Source organism: Fukomys damarensis, unplaced genomic scaffold (genome assembly GCF_012274545.1).
Source record: "Fukomys damarensis isolate Sample0158 unplaced genomic scaffold, DMR_v1.0_HiC HiC_scaffold_5, whole genome shotgun sequence".
Taxonomy (NCBI): Eukaryota; Metazoa; Chordata; class Mammalia; order Rodentia; family Bathyergidae; genus Fukomys; species Fukomys damarensis.
The window spans coordinates 64,183,986-64,199,162 of NW_022900917.1; the positions used below are offsets into that span (position 1 = coordinate 64,183,986).

At 45.0% G+C, this 15,177-nt stretch overlaps 1 protein-coding gene across 1 annotated transcript in view; it reads right to left on the reverse strand.

Annotated features, from left to right (window-relative positions):
- The window catches only part of Cacna1c (calcium voltage-gated channel subunit alpha1 C), a 712,468-nt gene that overhangs the window by 170,970 nt on the left and 526,321 nt on the right, over window positions 1-15,177 (reverse strand). Inside the window, exon 8 of the mRNA XM_019208417.1 lies at window positions 6,131-6,234. Within this exon, the coding sequence (XP_019063962.1) occupies window positions 6,131-6,234 (104 nt within the window). The remainder of the gene's footprint in view (window positions 1-6,130; window positions 6,235-15,177) is intronic.

Sequence of the window (15,177 nt, forward strand, 5' to 3'; positions counted from 1 at the left end):
GAAGATGGGAGCCTTCCTTGTTTCTCTTCTGCCCTGATTTTGCTGCTGGGGAGTGGACATGGACAGATGCTGGCTCTTCCTTCCCCTGAGCCTCATAGTCATGGTCTTGCTCTATGGGGACAGAAATTTCAGTGAGCATTTCCCTCCTGATGCAAAGCAACTCTAAAAGTTGCCTTTCCATACCCCCTCTGACTGTCTTTCTGCCCACACCCATTTGCATTCTCTGTCCTTTCCCCTGGGGTGGGTTTGACACTGTAAGGAAATGAATTGCTAAGGGTTCATTTGCACATTCTTGGATAATTTTCCAGTTAAGTCTAAATTCTGGTTATGAAACATCTACTCATTCTCTTTTTGGAGCCGGGAGAGTAGGTCAGGGATATGATTGGGCTAGTCCTGTTTTTTTTTTTTTTTTTGTACCAGGGATCAAACTCAGGACCTTGCACTTATGAGGCAGGTGGTGGTACCACTGAACTAAATCTCTAGTCCTGCTTTAACAGCATGTGCTGTTCAGAAGGAAAGCTCACCTTTTGTACCCCAGGGGAACTAAAATCAACATCCATAGAGAAGAAAAAACGATGAGGGGTGGGGTTGACTAATACCTTCCCATAATTTACCTTGTAGAGGAGAGACATGATTTGGGGACAAAGAGGGCTGGAGAGGAGACACAGCAGCTCTGTGGTATGAGGCTTCTGTGGACTCCCATTGAGCAGAGGGCATAACCAGGCTTGCGGCCAACAGGTTTGCCAAGGTTTCCCCCATGGGGCCCCATGAGGCAAGGGATATGCTGGGAGGCAGTGCCCGGCTCTCTTTATCTTCTTGCCTGGATGCCAGCCATCTGCCTGCTCTGGGGACTGAGCTAATGAAGATGTGAAGTCTCAGCCTGATGGGCTGTGCCGGCCACAGGGACTGAGCTGGTGAAAATCAGTCACTGCTTCGGGATTTGCTATAAAGCGAGTGTGCATATCTCATCTGCAATGGCCAGTATGAAAAATGAGGGGTGGCATGGAGGGCCGGGGCTGGTGCTCTGTCACATAAAGCATGCACCAGAGGGTAACTGGAAAATCCAATCAATACTAACCACTGAGACTCTAGACCCTCTGATAATCAATATAGTCAATCCTAATTATTTGAGGTTGCCATATTTACAAATTTGTCTACTCACTACAATTTATTTGTAAGCCCCAAATCAATATTCATGGCACATTCAGAGTCATTTGTGGACATGCACAGAATAGTTAAAAAAAAAAAGTCCACATGTTCCCTGCTGAGGTCAAACGAGGTAACACTATATTAAGTCCTCATAATGCAAACAAATGTCCTGTTTACAGTCTATTTAGAACCATTGTTTTTTTTTTTTTTGCTTTTTTTTGGTGTGCTTTTTGTATTTCGAGTTGTCCCCAAACAGTTTTAAAATGCTATCTAGTTTCCCAAGGACAAGAAATGTGTGATGTGCCTTACACAGGAGGATGTGTGCTTCCTTCAGGCAGACCTTACAGTGCTGTTGGCCACGAGTTTAGTGTTAATGAACCGATGACAGATACTAGATAATTTGTCTTTAAACAGAAACATTTATAAAACAAAGTCATGTACTAATTAGTTGACAACATGTTGAGACTAGAGGCTTGCAGGAGCCCTATGTTTCCTCTAGGGTCAATGATTTGGTAGGCACTAATTCAGTGTCTGTAGCAACTTTATAGAACATAACTACTGTGAAAAATGAAAACTGGTTGCATGTGTTGCCATTTATTCTGCTGCCACCAAAAGATCATGTGTGTCTGGCCTTTGCTTCCTGTTTACCTGGATATTGTCTGAACTGTGGTGCCACTGTCCAGTTATACGTTTCAGGTTGTGAAATGACCACACATCAGGTTCTCTTCTTTCTTTAGATCCACTGCCCAATGGGTAAAAGGGTAGATTGTTATCCATGTAAGAGATCCTGGGCCTTTAGTCAGTCAAAGGCACACACCTGGAGCTCCCTGTCTATCACTGTTTAAAAATAAAAAGTAACTGGATCCCAGAGTGCAGATTTCCACTTGATTATGGCTTCATGTGAAATTTCAAGACTCTCATTGTCTTTGTTGTTATTTTAATCCTAAAAGTCTGGAGATTGAGATTCTAGAGGGAAAAGTAAGTACAGTCCTATTTTATTGTTCATACAAATGCTAGCTTATGACCTGCACAAGTTGATGTGAGGATCCACAATAACAGTGGGGAAACATTTTGAAAAGATCCAAGAGCTGTGTGTTCTTCTCGTGGACCCTATCTGGCCTTGTCAGAAGTAGTTTTCTGGGTATGGGAATGTTCAAATGAAGGATACCTAACCTCTGGAGACCAAAGTCTTAGAATTTCTACCTTGGTAATGGAAACCTTTATAGAGTATCATTCTCTACTTTCATGAGAAGAACACATCAAGCACAGTTTACCCTTTCCTTGGGGGCTGATGGGCATAATTTATGAGGATAAGTTGGTGTACTGGGCTATAGAATAGTAGTATCCTTAAGTGATGGATGTAGGGTTCCACCTGCCTCCCTCTGCCAGAATGCCCTAGGCTGCTGTGCTGCTGCACTGCCTGCTGGTTCTCAAGGCCAGTAAGAGGTGCAGGGCTGCTGGCCACTGTGCTGATGAGCCTGCACTGCGGAAGCTCCCAGGTGAGTCTCTGTGGCTTCTCATTCTGTCTGTGGGTTGCATCTGCTGCCTGTCTTTCCCTTTGCCAACTTTGGCTTCTATCTTTTACCTCCCACTTCCTGATGTAATTTACAAGAATGGTGTCAACCAGTCATATGGATTGGGGGTGAGTATACCATGAAGGTTAGAGACAGAGGCCATGGGTTCCCACTGCTTGGCTCAGCCCTTTGTTTTCACCTGTTAGGATATATACAGTTTCCTCTGCCACTCCTTATTCTTCTCTGCAGAATGGAGATATGAATAGCATCTGGCATATAGAGTTGTCATGTGCATTAAATGAGCTACTCTGCTGAAATGCTGAGCACAGAGCCTGGCACAGATTGGTAGTAACTGTTCATGCCAGTGAGTTTCAAGGGGCTCTGAGTCACTTTTGAATGCTTCTGGAAGGTTGGCTTAATCAGAAGTCTGACTGAGGAATAAGTGGATATTTTGCTGCATTCTTGGGGTGACTATTCCAATGATGACCTGACCTATCCAGATGCTGACTCGAAGCCATTGCCACCATGGGGCTGGCCAACAGAAGCCTGCTTACAACTTTTCATTGCAGCATGAGCCTAGGATAGTGCCTCCAGAGTGGCCAGCCCTTGACAAATTATGAGAGGCCTCCCTAAGCCAAGAAAGGGGAGATATTTGCCCAAAGATACCTCTTTGCCTGGGCAGAGGATCTATCAGTGATTCTGGAGTTGCAAGGAGCAGAGAGTTGTTCTGGGAATGGTCAAGCAGCAGTGCTGGGCTGATCTTCAGAAAAACAAAAACACTGTATAGACTCAAAGGTTCACAGTTGCAGAGATCAAATAGCCTTAACATTTCTGTTCTGCACTGACTAATGTTTTTGAAGCTTCTTATGGTGGCACATGGGAGGCTGAAGCAGAAGTATCAAGTCTGAGCTCAGCCTGGACCACTAAGCAATTTATTGAGACCATGTTTCAGAAAAAAATGGGTTGGAGGTGTAGTTCAATGCAAAGGTCTTGGGTTCAATCCCCAGTTACACACACACACACACACACACACACACACACACACACACACAAACACCCTCAACATTTCTGAGTATTACAAAGATCAGGTATTGGATGAGGTATTTTTACACAATTTTATCTCATTTGGACTGAGCAAAACCAAGACATGGCTTCTAAATTCTTTTTGTCTACCATCAGCAGCTGCTGTTTAATTTCTGTGTTTTGACATCACCAGGAAGGCCACTCCTCTGGCTAGGGTGAGAACTGTGGACAGATGTTCTGCTCAAGGAGGGGCCTCATGTTCTAGTCCTCATTCTCCATGTCAGATTCCTGGAGGAGTTTCACTTGCTCAGATTTTAATTCTTAATCTCTGGGAGAAGACAGTGGAATTCCATGTTTTAAAGGCTAAGAGCTCTGGCTTATGTTACAGTCCATGCTTATACATCTAGTGGGCAGTGATGGGAAGATGGGAGCCAAGGCTATCCCTGAGTTCTGTTTCTGTTGTTTACCAGCAAAGTGACATCCAACAAGTCACTGAACATCTCTGGACTCACATTCCTCATCTTTGAAAAGAAAGGATGGGGTAGCTCTAGTACTGATGATGGTATTTAGTAGTTCCAGTTTGACAGGCATGAAGTAAACAATGATCATTGTAATGATGGCACTGTTACTGAATACTTACTACATAGTTTTTTACATAAAGGACCTCATTCTGTCATCACAGTCACCCCATGAGTTGGTGTTATCATTTTCATTCTGTCACATGGGAAACTTAAGGTTTAAAAGGTAAAGTTACAGCCAGTCATTCTGTAACATCAGCACTTGGAAGGCTGAGGCAGGAGGATTGGAAGTTCAAGGCCAACATGGGCAAAAACTTGTCAGGCATAGGGAAAAATACAGTGAAGTTGTTCCAAATAATGCATACAGCAAGTGCAGAGCTGGTGGCTGGGGTCCTCAAAATTTTTGTCTTCAATTGTGAAGATGAGCTTGATTTTTTTCTCCAGTTCTGCCCTTGGAGATCCACATATAAATACAGGGCTATTTTCTTGTGTTGGAACATAAAAATGAAAATCCCTCTAACCGGAGTCAGGGGCTTTTCTTACTCTGTTTATCACTTTTTAATCACTGAGGGAAGGCACTAGTCTCCTGTGTGGCTTCATTTTGGCAAAAGGCACAATTCCTTTGAGGGCTCTGCTGGGCCATCAGCCAGGGAAGGTGAGGAGGAGGCAGATTCTTTCCTTCACCCAGTACCGTAGTGAACCCTGCACTTTGCCTCACATTCAGCTGCAGCAAGAGAAGGGAGCAGCTCTTTCCAGTTTATGCACTAAGTGGGAGCTATCAGCATCTACTCCCCTCGTGCCTGAATGTCCCCCAGTGTTAATGTCCCTACAGGCCTAGGAAGGACTATCAAAGCACGTGGCCTGTTTCACACAGAGCAGAAAGATGAGTCCCCCACCCCCATGTAGCAAAGGCAGAAGAGTGGATCAGCCACAAGTGAGTCACCAGGAGCATTTAGATGTCAGACCTTGGCATGGCTGGTGTAGGCTGATGAAGAAGAAAGTGGGCTGAGGACACAACCGAGTCCACATGGTGAAAAGGTGGTTGTCCTCTGAACTACAGATACATGCTACTCACACATTTAACTTCATTGAGCAATGGCAGAAATCAGGTAGATTTGATATTTGGACCAACTAGATAAACTTAAAGGAAAGCAAATCTCATCTCTTCTATTCCCAAATACCCTACACTTTTAAACAATTAAGCACCCTCTCCATTAAGAAAAGGAAACATCAGCAATGGACTGCTGAGCCTAGGAATTAAAAATGAAGAGAATTAGATCTTTAGTCTGTATTTGTTTACATCTCTATATCTCAATTTCTCTCCCCCATCCCTCCAGGGCTGGGGAGATCAAACCCAGGGCTTTGTGCTTACTAGGCAAGCACTCTACTACTGAGATAAACCCTCAAATTGTACTAACCTTTCTCATGCTAGCTTCCTCATCACTGAATAAAGGTGATCTAAAATCTTTCCCATTAGCCTCCAAACAATAACCTGGTTCAAATTATTAGGCGAGTACTTATCTGCAAGGTCGCTATGCATGTTTAAAGCACATGGTATATGGATCCTCCTTTGGATTCTTGCTGTCAAGCCTTTCTACTCAGAGGTGTCACCTTTCTGCTCTTGAGGCTGAGGTCATTAAGATACAAGAGAAGCATCTTGCCTAACTGAGCAGCTCCTTGGGGCTGGGGAATGGGAGAATCCACAAGGAGATTGGCAAGAGCAGATATCCTCTTTTCCCTTGTCTACCAGCATTATGGTGGATTTGACTCTTCCCAGCCAGGCCAAGGACATTCACTTCAAGGCTCCCAAGGTGACCCCTTATCCCAGGTTCATCAGAGGCAGAAAAAGAATAGAGCCAGGAATAGCAGAAAGAATAAATAAAAATAAATGGAAAAATCAAGACCTTTTTCTTTGGTCCTGCTTACCCGCTAAGAACACCGAGAACCAAGTTAAGTACAAAAAATGACCCTATGATGATTAGTGTAACAAAATAGATCCAGGGCCAGTCCCTTCCTACGGCATCATTGACCTGGAAGAATGGAATGATAGTTAGTGAGGCACACACAGCAACCGAGCAGGGCCGAGCGCCCACCACCGGCTCCTCAGATGCTGATCAAGCAGCACCAGGACCGGGGATCCTCAGGGTGCAAATCAGAGGCCAAATAGCCTGCCCAGCCAATGGGCCAGAATTTGGGTTGAATGGAGACATTTTCTCTGGTTTTTCTGGGCCTGTTAGGTCCTGGCCCTGAGGATCTTGGGTTGCTCACAATGGGGCCTGGGACCTTGCTCAGCTGCACTGTAAAGAGCATGTAGAAACAGTCAGCTTACCCGCTCAACACACCGAGAACCAGATTTAGAACGAAAAAGGATCCAAAGATGACCAGACTGACAAAATACACCCAGGGTAACTCATAGCCCATAGCGTCCTGCATCTGGAAAGATGAAGGAAAGTTAGGAAAGAAAGAAAGCAGAATTGAATTACAGTAAAGAGGGAGGTGGAAAGGGGTAGACAGATCTTCAGGAGAAAAATGGGGCTGACCTTGGTTTTCATTTATGTGGATTAGGAGCTATCATTGCCACAGGCATGATCTCTATTCAAAATATTTCCCTGCAGGGCCTTTGCTGGCTCTGTCTCAAGAGGTACCTTGCCTGCCTCTGTGTGTTGTTTTATTTTATAGAAAATAAAAATTTCGTGAGTGTTTTGTATTCACTTGTCTAAGAAGGTGGGTCACTTCCAAAACAATTCCTTCAGCATGGGATCAGTTGGGTATATGAGGCCATAAATCTTCCATTGTACCCTGAGGTGCCATGACCTTGGCATCTGAAGTGGGTCAGCTTTGACTGACAGAGTTGGAGACTAAAGCCTTACAAGATGTATGAGGAAGGAGATCTTCCTACAGGTCACGCCCCCTCGGCCAGGCTCAGAATCTGGAATTTCAGCACCTGATGTGCACTACAGGCCACAGGTGGAAGGCAGCTTTCATGGTTTATGTATACAAAGAAAGGGATCTGCCCCTATCACCACAGCCTCCGTTTCAGTTCTTAACTTGAAGCTGGGTCTGTAACTCACAGGATGATGGAGATGCTCCATGACAGTACAAATCCCTCCAGAGGCTGGAGGCAGTGCTGTGCCTGAGCTGGCTCCTATGGACTGTGGGAAGCTCACTGTGTCTCTTGACAACTCTTCCCAACTTCGTGTTCATTTCTGACTTGGTCATGGTTGAAGTATTTACTCAACAGGGTTTTTATCAGAGAGGAAATTTTATTCGGATTTTGTTTCCCAAATCTATTTCTTCTGATGCTTTCTGAGGAGATTAAGTAAGGTTTAATCCAAGCATTTTAGAAAATAAGCCCAACAGTGTCTGTGAAATTTAGTTTACACAACCCTAAATTCCTAAGAATCAAACTTCCTGAATGGTTTACATCACTGGTCCTCAAAGTGTGGCCCCAAGCACAGGCACCAGCATCAGTTGCATCAGGAACTTGTTTAAAAATGTGTATAATTGGGTCCCACCTGAAACTCTGGGAGTGGGCCTAAAAGTTAGGTTTTCAAAGCCCTACAGGTGATTCCAGTGCACACTGAGGTGTGAGGACCACTGACCTACATCACTCTCCAAACTGTGATTTGCTGTTATGGCCACCATGCTACAACCTTGAGCACCACAGTGTTGCTCAAAGCACGGTCCCAAGACCACCAGTACCAAGATTGTTTGGAGAACTGACAAGCAGATTTCTGGGCCCTGCACCCCCACCGATCTCATTTGGCTCATAAATTGCATAGTAACCACTCTGAGTGATTCTAAGATGTACTAAAATTGGATAATCACTGTTGAGATTTCTATGCCATGCGCCTCAAGTGAGTTATGGGTGTGCTGGGATGCTAAGGTCCTCAACTCTCAGCCCTCAGGACTTCTCACATGCTGAACAACTTTATCCATTAACTGAGGTGTGCTGCTAAACATGATGTTGTGCGCTGTGAATAAAAAAGACTGAGAAGTAGTGAGAGGCCTACCTAGTCTGATTGAAGTGTTACCTCCTAACATGCTCCTTACAGATCCATTAATATCTAATGTTATTACTGTATTTTGGCTAGAGAATTCCTCTAAATATAGAGTGCACAGTGCAAAGATTATGCCTGCAGATCACTGGTTTGAACTGAGTGTGGAAGACAAGTGGTCATCCCAACATATGTCCACTTAACCATGTCACAGTTAAATGCAATTCAGTGTAAATTTATTGAGCGTTGTCCCTCCACACACTCTGCCCTATTTCTTTCCTAGCATGTATCATTTTAAAACTGTAGTTTAGTTTTTCATTACATTTATTATTCACTGTTTGCCTTCCTCGCCAGAAGGTAAGCTGCTCCAGGACAGGTGGCTTTTGTCTGTTTTGTTCTCTGGTGAATCCCGCATCCTGGAACGGTGCCTTGCATGGAACAGGTAATCAGTAAAGTTTGTGGAGAGAGTGAATGAATTTAAGATGTGCTGGGTGCTGTGATGCGAACAGGAAGCCTTTGCTAGCAGGAGACATGTAAAGAGCAACTGTGAAGACACAGTGGTAAATGCAGTTGTAGGAGGAAGTAGGGAAGAGTGGCTGTAGAAGGCTGAGTAAGCCAGGGCTGGATCAGGCAGGACTGTGTGAACTCTGCATTGTAGAGTCACCAACAGAGCAGGAAGGAAGCCCAGAGCCCATGTGAGCCTGTGACGGGAACGGGGTTTCCTAGGAACTTGGCTGTTGTTAAAAATAGAGCATACAGCTGAAAAGCCTTCCCTGCTGTGGGGTGGAGGATTTTCTCAGTGGTGGAACTACTAAAATATCCAGCAACACAGCAGCTGCCAGGCAAGGCAGGGCAGAAGGTCTTCATGTGTGGACCATGTCCTCACCACAGGGAGCCTGGGAACTTTCCTTTGGCTAGAGAACTGTTAAAACCAAAACAGCAAAGGAAAGCAGACCAGTAGAGGGAAGTTCAGTAAATCTTCACCATCAGGACGAGGAAAACAAACACACCAACATGAGCTGCGGTAGGGTTTGTGATGTAAGGCTAGGGAGAGAGGCATGGGAACCATGTTGTGCAACCATGTAGCCTTGCACCCCCAGGTCTGTACGCCTCATGGTACCTCGGGGACTGTGAGGCAACTCCTTGCCTTCTCTTAGCAGTGGTCATGTTAGAGCCTATGTGTATCCACCCAGTTTACTGAGTACCCTTAATGTGTGAGATGTGGGTTTTGTGTCAGACTTTCTACTATACAAAACAATGAAAAATGGGGAGAGAAACAGCCCTGAGGTAGGGTCCCAGGCATCTGCCAAGGAAGGACTTCTATGGGAACCTGGAACCAAGTCGTGAGTGTCCTTTTGGCTTTTCCTCTCTAGATGACATCTTGCTAAAGAGGGGCACAAGCTGTCCTTTCCTTTCCTTCTAAATTAGTGCTTCTTTACTTTCTTGAGATGGTGAGAGGTCAGGAAAAGCACAGGAACACTACAGACTCTCACTAGAACTCATGCACATCCACACAGCTTTCTATACACAAGCCCAAGGTACACTGGCTCCCTGATGTTCGTACCTGGACCCCGTTTTACTGTGGTCACCAATTGGCTTGTTCTTTCTACACAAAACCCAGAGGAGAGCTCTCCCTATATGTAGGTGAGGGGATCCCTGGCAGCAGAAGAGTTCTGTTCCAAACACATTCCCTGTTGTCCCTGGATCACAGATCTTTTGTGGCAGGGCAAGTGTGAGCAGCTGGCCCTAGGAGGTGCCCAGGTGCACCACGGTTCCTCTTGTAGGGCTGCTGCCAGAGCTGGGTTAGATGGCAAGTGGGAAGGAGGGCTGCTTGTGCTCCATCAACCTCCCGGGAATGAAATCTTCCCACACTGGTTCCTCACACCCCTAAACCTAGTAAGCATTTTATTTCACCAAAACCACAGCACTCCTGGCCACACAAACCCAGGGGCTCTGGCAATTCCCTTGAGCCCTTGATTCGTTTTGGTTTCCTTTCCTCTAAGATGGGTGGCTTCACATTATTAAGGACTTCAAGTGGATGGAGCTACACATGTGGAGGTCATTGTTCTGTGGACAGCCAGGCTACGTGGAGAAAAAAATAGTCTTCTCCTTTCCTGTTGCCCTACATTTTCTGTTTCTACATTTCTGCTTTCGACTAGTAATTTTAGAGGTGCAAGGTGGGGAATAGCTGATGAGGATGGGAAGAGGGACAGATGAGAGATTAAGGAGCATCTGAGGTGGTCCTAAGAATCCTGCCACTGCCTGGTGAGCAACACTTAGCAGCTCCCAGCTTCTCGGGCCTGCCCGGCTCAGGTTCTCCTTTTGTTTTTTCTTTTACTTTCTCCTCTTTATTCTGGGCCACCTACTTCTGGGGCAAACTGGGAAGAGAGCACACAATGCTGGGTGTCTGAAGTAGGGTGATGCCCGAAGAGATGACATTGATGTCTCAAATCAGCTGGAGTAGAGTTATTAAAAAGACAAAGAATATAGTCATATTTTAAAAATGAATCAGACTGTGGACACTCTTATTTAGAGGTGGAAAAAATGTAGGACTTCTCAAACCATTAAGCTACATGGAAGGAAGCTATGTGGTCTCCCTAAGGAAGGCACAGAGTGGTGTCTTGATCTACCTTCTGTAGCCATCAGGGGCCCAGGCCTAGGAGCTAACAAGATTACCTCTGCCTTTGCTGACACACAACTTAGTAGTCCTAGAATCTGGGGCAGAAATAAGAGGGTATGGGAAGAAAAATACCCCTCTGAAACCAGAGTCTCACTCCTTGAAGGGGACCTCAGCCTTAAACTGTCAAATCTACCATTCATTTTTCCCGAAAAGAAAAATAAGAGGAACAATACCTCCTGGCTTATCCTCAAAGGCCTGCCTCGATCCTGTTGTCCATGGGCTTCCACATGTGTGGCTTCTCTTGTAAGGTTGTTGGTATAGACACTGGGGATCCAGAAAGACTAAATAGCTGCAGCTAACGCTGACAGAGAGGCCATTTGCCATCAAAAGTCACGATGCATAAGCCCATAAGAATGACAGTGCTTTCCACAGAGTATCATTAGAAGACACAATTTGCTGTCAGTAAATGCCAGTCAGCCCAGATCAAGGGCTTGATGCATCCATGACTCTTCATGACCTGTGTCACCTTGCTTGTTAGGACATGAATGTCGACTTATGGGCTACCGAGTGAGCAGCAAGTGTGAAATAGTCTCAACTGGCTCTCTTCCAACCCTGCACCTGATCATTGTTGATCACTAAAGACTCACGAGTGTCCTAGAGCACAAGTAGAAGCCTTGCTTCACATGGGAGAAGAAAACAACAGGTTCCTAATGCCAAGACAAGCCAATAAATCAAACTCCTCTGAACTAAAAACCCCCTGAAGTCAGATGGGATCATACTGATGTGTGGGAGGTTGGAAGTTGTGGCCCCTGGGTGCCTGTGTAGGGGCCACTGGCTCCCCACCAGAGGGGCTGTCAGTAGGGAATGGGGCCCAGTCTGATGCCTGTGAGGCCTTCAGACACCATGGGTCAGAACACATTGGGGTCATCAGCTATTTCTGGAGAGAATCTAAAACACAAGTTACTCTGTCCTATAAAGCTGCGTTCCCTAAGCACAGATGTCTGCTTTCTGGCTCTTTGTCCAGCCTCATGGCCAGCAAAATCCTACTCCTTGTTCCCTGCTTCCACTTGTCTGTGCCTTGAACAGCTTTTCTGACTCTGTTATTGCTAATCCATGCTCCTTTGTGTGCCCTGTAGCTCTTTGGTTAGGCCCTGAGCTCCTGGAGAGAAGGTCTTCTTTTCTGGACCCCCATCTTATCTCATGCTGGTAAGCCTGGAAACATAGTAAATGCTCAGTAAATGTGTGCTAAATTGGATTATTGAATAATAAGAACTCATCTAATGAAATAAAAACAAATTGACAAATAATTAATAAAGAGAGCTGCTAAACTCTTCCTTGCTGTGTTTACAAACTGCCAGCTGATGGTAGGCTAGTGGACTCCATTTTACGTGGGTGGTGGGCAGGGGCAGGTTAAAAGTTGAAGGCCACAGTCTTCGGGAGGAACAAAAACTGTCCCTCCTCTGACCCCCATGAAGTGGATTCTGGATAATGTGAGGATTTTCCTCTCAGTTCTGGCCTGAGGATAGCTGTTCTGTCACCAGTAGAATTTAGATCTTTGCTTGTGCTTCTCTGATGTCTTCAGACTCTTGTTCCATAATATAATATATGGTGGCTTTTTGAAAGCAAGGTGGAGTGAAAAAAATATGGTTAAAACACCCAAATCTATCCTGCTTGCATGCAAAAGACTTGGTGTCATGATTGAGGAAATTAGCACCCGCTGTGTGTGTATGTGTGTGTGTGTGTGTGTGAACTCTGTAGGAATATCTCTCTGCACATCTAGACACCTACAACAGATGAGGTATGGAGCTGACAACTGGCTTACAATGTACTAAAAAACTGAATCCTAGACTTTGGCTCATAAAGTCTCTGGCTGGCTAAAAGCTAATTCCAGATACTATAGATGACATTATTTATGATTTTAAGTTTTTTCTTCTCTTTTTGTGGTTTCTCATTACGTATTCTTTCTAACGTTATTTTCCAGCTCAACTTTTTTTTTTTTTTTTTTTTTGAGACAGGGTCTCACTAGGTAGTTAATAATAAGGCCATATTCAAATTTTCCCACTGGCCCCTCAATATCTTTTGTTTTGTTTTGTTTTTTGTTTTTTGAGACAGTGTCTCACTATGTAGTTAAGACTGACCTGGAACTCAATATGTAGCCCAGGCTGGTCTCGAACTCACAGTGATCCTCCTGCCTCAGCCTCCCGAGTGCTGGGATTACAGGCGTGCGCCACCACACCTGGCTATCCAGCTCAACTTTTAATTTGTAAAAGATCAGCAGAAGTACTGACTGTGGAGAAGCTCATAAGGGGGCAACGGGTTGTGTCAGGAAGAGGAGGGCTCCATTAGGGTGGGGTGAGTGTGAACTAGGAAAACACAAGCCAGAGGTATCCACTGTGTACACAGCATGTGATGTTCTTGGGGTCCCTAGGTCAGAAGGCACTGAGTGAGTGGAGGTCAACAGAATTCTCTGGATGAAGAATTATTCTGGGGGTACCTAGACCCCTAAGGAGCCAGTAGCATGAGTTCTGGTGTGAGCTCCTCTCACTGCTGCCTCCCTTTCCCACAATCCTCTTGCAGACCTGGTCTGGGTGTGGCAAAGTCCAGGTCAATGGCCCTGTTGTCTGGCTAGTTGTAGGCATGAGCCTCTTTCAGATGCTGGCATAAAGTCAGCACAGAGTAGATACTTGACCGACATTTATACTAATTAATTGTGATCTGGCTCCAGTGTGGACAACATTATGTGTAGAGCTGCGGACCGACCCTACTTCTCAGAGCAGGTCTGAGAATGCCACAGATAGAGCCTTGCAGATCAGCCTAATTCAGCAGCCTCTTAGATCGTTTAGGAGGCACATACATGAACCATGGGTGACAAATAGTTTTCAAATATGTGCAGATGGTTAGGGATGTTTGGTTTAAAAAACAAACATGAAAGAAGTAGAAACTGATATTGTAATGTAATACAACAGGTTCTTCCCTCTCCTGGTGCTTCGCTGTTCCTAAAGAAGACTGGTGCTTTCGTTAGATCACATTCCCCCTCCTATCTGCCATATCTTTAAAAAGATATAGAAATTCTGAGCATAAATGGAGAGTCTTTAGCTTCAGAGGTCATTTCCCAAGAAAACTATATTAGGATCTGAGTTTTGCTTTAGTTTTCAGATCCCACAGCCCCTCATTTCCCTCTTATCTACAGACTCTGAGAACAGGGCATGAGGTAAAAGCAACGTCGAAAGCACATTGTTCAGCCTGTTGGGGACTTCACCCAGTGCAGGCCAACGGCTTTCACAGGGGAGGCAATGTTCAAGTACTACTTGACCAAGCTTGGATTTATTTTTAATCCACCAACTCTTCAAAATCTTAAGAATGGAACCCAACAATGGATGCCGGAGGAAAGGAGAAGCAGACTCAAGACCATCCCAACGGGGGCAGGTGTTTGCCGTGTGTTGTAAGTCACTTCCTTGGTCCCTTCTCTGCCAGGCTATAGCTGGTGACTGAATTAATTGCTTCCTTAATGCTTTAATGGTGTATTCTTTTCCTTACAGACTTGTACTCAGCTGCTTGGTAGTTTAGAATAAACCCATCCCACTGCTATCCTTGAAAATCTAACTGCTCCTTCCACAATCCTTGAGACCTGTGTTTTGGACTTGAAGGGAAACACATTCTTCACAGTAGAAGACACTATGTCCTCTTTCCCTGTGGAAACTATCAGCCTAGCCTGGTTAAAACCTAATGTATCATAGCAGCACCATGTAGACTGAGGGTTAGATTTCCAAGGCATTTGCTCTTCAGTGTGGGCATCAGACTAGCTTGGAGAGCTTTTTCATAATGCATACATTGAGGTCTTGATTTAGGAACTTCTAAGTCATAGGTTGGAGGTAAGTTTGAGTATTTGTATGTTAAGAAAATTTCATGTTTGATGTTAAAATATACTGAGATTTGAAAGTCTGTGGGTTACAGGCCTAGAAGCAAGGAGGAGGAAACCGAAAGGAAAGAAGGGAAGAGAGAGGAAGAAGAATGATAGGAAGAAATGGCCACAAAAAGGGCGAAGCAATTAGAGGACTTGTCTGATGGCAGGAGCATTGGGCTGGAAAGTGCTCATACCATGAAGAACAAAGCAGGAGGCTTTATTTCTGTGATAGGTGTGCGTATGAGCCTGTGTGCATTCCTGTGCATGCACACACATGTGCACACACAAACACACACACCTACACACACAACGTGGCCATTTGAGAAAGGTGCTGGGAAAATCAGAGTGAGGCACGTCCCACAGGCCTGGGACCATTCCTTCACCTCTGACAGTTTTTCCACTCCCAGCATAAGCTGTATCACACACACCCCAGGGGACAAAGCACAACACA